We start from the raw sequence: 7,222 nt of genomic DNA, 5'->3' as shown, positions 1-7,222 counted from the left end.
GTGCTCAAATCCTGTTTGTGGGTTTTCCTTTGGGGCATCTGATTGGCCAATGTGAGAACAATATGCTGGACTTGATGGGCCCTTGGCCTGATCCAGGAGGCTCTTATGTGTTTTATGCAAAGACCTCTTCCTGAGTTATGTGGCCAGTACAAGAAGTGTAATACAACTGCCACTTCTTCGGAAAAGATTTATTACCAATACGCTTCCCCAGCTAAGCAGTTCCTGATGGCCATTGCTAAGTGGATGTTTTGATATGATTAAGCTTTATTTCATTTATTTATTTATTTGTGTGTGTGTGTGTTTAAAAAAGGCTTCCCTTTTTAAAAAAAAAAGCAGGTGAACGGGAAATAACCTGCTTAAATATTTCCTCTTTCTAAAGCTTTGTGTTTCCTTTTCATTCTTCCTGTTTTATTTTGCTCTTGGCTTCTCATATGGGGGGGCGGGGCGGGGAGAACAGCACAGCTCTTTTCTTTGTCACATAAACCCATATATGGGGGCAGAACCTGCTATGAGTAACTCCTCAGGAAAGAGATCTGGGGGTTGTGGTTGACAGCTCATTTCTAACATTTCTAGTATGAAGAGGCAATGCAAAAGGGTCCCAGGAGCCAGGGATGAGTTTGGCCAAAAAGGGAAATACTTTCCTTCACCACCACAATTACAACAAATGACATCTGTCTATGTATATAAGAGACTTTGCCATCCTGGCGCCCTAAAGATGTATTGGATTACAATGCCCATCAGCCCAGCCAGGGGTGGAGGGGAAATTTGATTCAGTTTGCATTTAAAGGCAGAGTTACCTAAGTTACACTTTTCAATAATGAGAACTGATACCCAGTCATCCTTCAGTTTACGTGCGAGATTGCCTCACTCCATAAAAGCTCTCTGGACCGCTCTGATTTGCAGAACTGGCACCTGTTGCAGGTGCCACATAAAACTTATTCTGCATTTGTCAGAAATTGATCTTTCAGCGTGGCAGCACCTACACTTTGGAAATTATCACCTGCTAAAGTCCGCAGAGGAAGCTGCTCTTAAAAGGCAGAGGAGCAGGTTCCGGTCAATAAGTTGGCAAGTGTCCCAAACAACCGCAATTTAGAGTCCTAATACAGGTCTTCCGGCACAGCTAACCGACCTAAAATAGCCACCGCCTGCTAGAGTCCGCCGAGAAAGCTGCTGTTAAAAGGCAGAGGAGCAGGGACAGGTGGAAACGTTGGCAAATCCCCCCTCCCAGATCCCAGGTTGATGGATTGTGCGCAGGCGCCCTGGAGACAAGGAGGAGCGAGCGCCTTTCGCAGCATCTCCCGGTTCTCCTTTCGCCTGGCCGCGATGACTCTGTGCACAGAAGCGGCCGTGGCGGCGCTGGGAGGCGGATCTGCAGCCCAGGCGGGAGGCGGCGGCATGTCGGAGCCAGCGCTGCAACCGAGGGCGGTCTTCACCTTGCCCAGGCAGCAGTCGCTCGCCTCGCCGCTGGTGATCAACCCCTTCGTGCAAGAGACGCGCCTGGATGCAAAGGATAAATCCCGGGTACAGGGGATTGACAGCCGCTATAAACAGACCCCGGGGGTGGGGAAGGAGGATGGCCGGGGGCGGCCGGGGTGAACGGCACGGGGGCAGCCTGCGAGCTCGCTAGGGAGGGGGTTAAAGGCGCCCTTTGCAAATGCCTCTTTAATGATGATGATGATAATAATAACAATGCGCGCGCACGGCGCTGCGCTTTGCAAACATTGACAGGCGTTTTTAAAGCAAAAAGCCATGCTGAAGATTGCATGGCTTTTTGATTGATTGATTGATTGATTGCAGAAATGAAATCTGTTGCAGTTATTTCTGGGTCTCCGTTTGGTGTCCGCAGACAGAGAAGGGGGCGGCGGCGGTTCTGGCTGAAAAGAGTCTGCCCTCCTTATTACATAAGCAGGCGAAGAATGCGTTCTGTTAGAATTCCTCAGAGCCCCACCTGCCTGGCGCTCTCGGGTCAACTTCCTGCAAGCGAAAGAGGCAGCTTCATCCTTCAGCTGGCAGCTGGATGCTACCCGTTTGCATCCTTTCTCTCTCATTTTTTGTATGGATCATGTGAGGGTTCTTTGTTTTTTTGGGGGGTGGGGAGAGTTTGCCCTGATTGGAGTCAGACAGTGTGTTTGGGACTTTGATTGGTGGACAATATGGGGGTCCTCAGTGGAGGCCCTTTAGCCAAGCTGGAAATGTCAGCATTGGACCCTTCTGGATGCAAAGCCTGTGCTCTGCTTCTGTGGCCCCTCCTTATACATGTTGGGCTTCTCCAGATGGGATGCTTATTGAGCATCCTGTTTTGCTTGGATGCTGTGGTTAGGTAATAACTGGCTATATTTATTTATTTATTTATAGGTGAAGTGCTATAGATAATCCATTTTGCACTCAGAAAGTATCCAGTTCAATTCCTGGCATCTCCAGGTAGGGGCTGGACAGGTCCCCTACCTGGAAACCTAGAGAGATGCTGCCAGTCCATGTAGACAGTACTGAGCTAGATGGAAGAATGCAATAGAAGGCAACTTTCTATGTTCCTTCTATTTAAGGGCAAGGTTCATAGCTCATTGGTAGAGCATCTGCTTTGCAGCCAGAAAGACCCGAGTTAAGTCCCCAATGCCTGGAGTGGGAGAAACTCCTGCCTGAAGCCCTGAAGAGCCTCTGTCAGTCCTGAAGAGCCTCTGTCAGTCAGTGTAAACAATACTGAGCTACATAGACCAATGTATGTTTTGTTTATTTATCAATTGAATGTATGTACTGTCCTTCATCCGAAGATCACAGGGCGGTATACAACATAAAAATTCAAAATGAGAGCACAAAATTAATAACCCATAACCAAAAACAACCCCCACCAACAAATTCAAAAGGCCAGAGATAGTTTAAACTTTAAACAGCCAAAGTCCTGATTATAGAGGCCTGGTTATGTTCTGACTTGATATAAGGCAGGTTCCTATGTCCACACAGGCGCGGCAGGAAATTGTTGCTGTTCTTATTTTCTATGTGCAATAACTTAATTTGCTTCCTTTTGCTTTCATACTGCTTCTGTTAGGTAAGCCACTATTCTTTCCATTTTAAAGATGAGAAACTGAGTCCATGCTTTGATGGGGGCATGCAGACTTCAAGCCAGTTGGATCTCCTAAAAGAAAATAAAATAAAAGAAAAGAAAGAAACCTAAGAAGTACCAACAGAAAGCATACTGTTAGAATTAAAGAATGAGCCTTTGAGCATGTTCTGAGCTCCAAAATTTTGTTTTCAAGGCAAGAATGTGAATTGCGCATGCAGCCCTTTAAACACAAAATTAGTTCATATCTGGTTTGCTTTCTGCATTCCTTTGGCCTAATTTAGAAGTGGGGAAACTATTTTGTTGTTACTATTTTTAAACATTTGGAAAGTTTTGCTGATCTAAGGCAGATTGCCCCGAAATATATTATCAGTGGGCACTGTCCTGTTTTCTCCCCCTCCCTTCCACAATGTATTGGGAACAGCATAGCTCAGTATGACCGGAATATATTGCCAATTGTCCAAAGGTAAGGGTTGCAGCTGTTTCTCCATCCACTTTTGCCTCTGGCCACACCCACTACTGGCATGCAAACTCCCCTACAACCCGCTCCCCAGCCCAGCCTGGAATATTCAGGGAATATGGCCTTCCAGCTGAACATATTTGGATTCCCCACCCATGAAGTAGGCGCTTCTGGGACAGATGAACAAATTGTCTGACCTGGTAGGAGACCGCTTCTGGTGAACTTAACTTTATAGCTAATGGGATCAGATTTAGACATGGAATCTTCATCTCATCTCACCTTAAGGTGTTTCTGGAATTCCAGATATACTTCAAACTACAACCTCTGCAAATGGTTCTGTTCCTATTCAGAGTATTGTTATTCTAATACTGCCATAGATCAGATGTGAGGGATACACACACACACACACACACACACTGGCAACTTGATGCCCCCCTCTCCCCATTGCACAGACTTCAGATTAGCAGTTGCTTTGTTCAACATTCTTAATACAAGTGGTATGTTGAATCCTGCATTGTGGTGGGCTTTGATCATAAATATAATATTTTTGCTTTATGCAGACATTCTGATACTTTCCTGACTTCTGTTTCAAGCCCAGAATTGTCAGTGTCTGGTTCAAACTTCTGCTTTCTCACTTCTCAGCAAAATCCACCCCACCCCCCAGTAAATGTTTCCAGGATTTCCGTACTGTAATTTTCTTATAGAGGAAGAAGAAAAAGAATTTTTTTGTGAAATGTTAACCTCAAGAAAAGTGCCACTGAAGTGACATTTACCACAGATAGCTGCAAGCACACATTAAACTCTGGTGTAGACAAGCGCTTGTAATCAGAATGAATGCTTCATAAAGATGGAACATTCATTCAGATTTGTTGAAAGGATGAGACTATGTTCTACCACTTGTTGGAGTCAGCCAGTACACTCTACTTATATTGGAAGATTCAGGGCAGGTAAAAGAAAGGACATTTTAATGCAGGACATAGTTAAAGCATGGAACTTGCTCCCACAGAGGGCAGTAATGGCCACCAACCTAGATGGCTTTAAAAGATTAGACAGATTCGTGGAGGAAAGAAGAGGAGTTTGGATTTGATATCCCGCTTTATCACTACCCAAAGGAGTCTCAAAGCGGCTAACAATCTCCTCCCCCACAACAAACACTCTGTGAGGTGAGTGGGGCTGAGAGACTTCAGAGAAGTGTGACTAGTCCAAGGTCACCCAGCAGCTGCATGTGGAGGAGCAGGGAATCAAATCCGGTTCACCAGATTATGAGTCCACTGCTCTTAACCACTAATCCACACTGGCTCTGGCCATGATGGCTGTACTCTGGCTCCACAACACAACAAAGAGGTGCAGGGACTCAGTTCCAGAAGGAAAAAAGCCCTGCCCATAGGCATCTGGCTGGCCACTGTTAAAACTGGGTGCTGGACTAAATGGGCCATTGGCCTGATCCAGCAGGCTCTTCTTATCTTTTCAACGTCTGATGTCACGTGTAACCTTACTGCAAACTTTGCACAAGCAAATTGTGTTGAACGCTAAGCCAACACTCATCTGGAAGTAACCTGTGTTGTTTTTAGCATTGTAGCATAGTGAATGACCACAAACTCTGCATACAGGAAGCCTTGTGTTCTATTGCCAAATTCTTTAAGTGGGGTAGGGAATAACCCTGCTTAAAATTATGGGGGACACAAACACACAAACAGTGTCACAGAGTCTCCACCTCTGCCTTAGTGGCTTTCTAAGGTTGTTCCCATGTTGCTAGTTTGCCGTGGACCTCTGAACTACACCCTGAAGAAAGGCACCCTGCCAACATTTTCTGAGGTCATTTTAATCCTAGGAAGATGACAGGTTGATCCAGAGCATCTAAATCATGCCCATGGAATGTTTTCTGCAGCATGTCTGAGCAGATCAGTGCTTTACCGCGCAGTCTGATACAGGTCTACACGGAAGTAAGTGCCACTGACTTCAGTGGGACTTCACCTGTCAGGGATTCTTTGGCTGTGATTCCTGCTTTGCTGGCAGTTGGACTGGATGCCCCATCGTGTTCCTTCCAGCTCTACAATTTTATGATCCTATGTATGTGTTGCGTTGCAGTCTAAACTGAGTAGTGGGGGCACAGGGCATGCAAACCCAGCCAACAGAACTAGACGAGCAAAGAGGAAGCTTATGAAACTTCGTGTGTTTCCTTTATGTGGCCGGAAAAGAGGGCTGACTCCCAGCCAGCCCTGTGAAACCTCTCCACTCCGGACCCACCTTCCGTTTCGTTGAGAAGTGTAGTGCTTCTATCTTGTAATTTCAAAGCTAAGATAAACCACTTCCCTTCCAGTCCTTGGAGGCCCTTCCACATGCCCAGTATCTGATCACTGGGAGATACTTCTTTCCTCCTTTCTGAAATTGCTATCTTCCAGGGCATCTGACTGTTTTTTAGATGCTCTTAATGCGTTTAAGTGATTTCAATGTATTTTTAACCAGTTTAATCCAGATTTACTGTTTCTGCAGGGTTTTGGCTTTTTTTTAAATCTATACAGATTAAATGGAAACATAATATGGGGTGACAGTTTGGTGAAGATGATGTGACATTGAGACTCCACAATAAACTGCTATGGGGAAGTACCCAGAGCATATCTGCCTTGGTGGCAAAGAGGAAGACTGCACAGTTTTCAAACCCAGGCTATCAAAGCAGAGCCTGTTCCCTGCCCTGCTTCCACCCCGCAGATCTTCTGCTTTTTTCACCATGACCTGCAGAAGGGATGTTCTCAGTGCAAATGAATTCAGTGCAGCAGCAGGTGGCATTATGTTTTTTGGGGGGGACCTATCAGCAGATTTGAATGTTCAAGAAAGCATTTGGGACAGTCCCTTCAGGACCAAACCACTTCCAAAATGCAGATTGAGGGTGTTTATATTTTGAGTACCCTCCTAATATATCAGAGGTGGTGGGTCATTTATGTGTGGACCTTGGGACTCTGCCCAAGGCACACCCCTCACCAGCCTGCTGTGCCCCCTCATTGAGAGTTTTTGGCTGGCTAGGATGTGTCCTTGAATGGCGATAGTTCCTATTCCCTGCCAGGATGGAAGATGGAAAGGTGTAAATCTTTGACTTTCCAGTGGCTAGATCAGAGCCTCTTGTACAAATATTTTTAAAGCGTCAATTGTTCCACCCACTGTTGCCTCTGGCTCGCCCACCACTGGTCTTCAGCCCCCAGAATGCTTCATGGATTGAAAAAGGTTCCCCACCTCTTCAATGCAGAATGCTAAGTTTTTCCTATGCACAGGGAAGGTTGTTCTTCCCCCTGCTCTGTGTATGAAACTGGATCCATTGTTGCTGCAGCTGGTGATAGCTGTTGGTTACAGAGGTCATACTCCCCTATACTGTTCGAGGTGAAATGTTATTTACCTATTTACCGCCAAAGATCACAGGTTTTTCATATGGCTGCAGGACCAACATGTTTCCTCAAAGAGCAGGTATAACCTGACATTCTGAAGAAGTGTTGTAAACGTTCATTAATGTTCTAAGACAATTTTGCATTACTTTTTGCTCCAAAAGACTGCAAAGACTGTAATTCACTTCATGTTCAGTACCATATTTAGAGGAAAGCAATTATTTTAAAAGCTCTGTAAAAATGTTGCTTGAGAGACCAGAAACATAATTTTTGATTTATTTGATTTATTTTAACAGCAAAAAGAAGCCAATAGCTTCTTGCTCCATTTTTCAG

At 45.3% G+C, this 7,222-nt stretch overlaps 1 protein-coding gene across 1 annotated transcript in view; it reads left to right on the top strand.

The window, feature by feature from the left end:
- Positions 1-1,276: 1,276 nt before the first annotated feature.
- Positions 1,277-7,222, top strand: part of LPCAT2 (lysophosphatidylcholine acyltransferase 2) — a 35,418-nt gene continuing 29,472 nt past the window's right edge. Inside the window, exon 1 of the mRNA XM_081924056.1 lies at positions 1,277-1,521. Coding sequence (XP_081780182.1) covers positions 1,324-1,521 — 198 coding nt within the window. The 5' untranslated portion in view covers positions 1,277-1,323. The remainder of the gene's footprint in view (positions 1,522-7,222) is intronic.

The sequence above is a fragment of the Podarcis melisellensis genome (genome assembly GCF_964234715.1).
Source record: "Podarcis melisellensis genome assembly, chromosome: 8".
Lineage (NCBI taxonomy): Eukaryota > Metazoa > Chordata > Lepidosauria > Squamata > Lacertidae > Podarcis > Podarcis melisellensis.
Note: the sequence above shows the minus strand (reverse complement) of the source record. Positions and strands in the feature narration are given on the sequence as shown.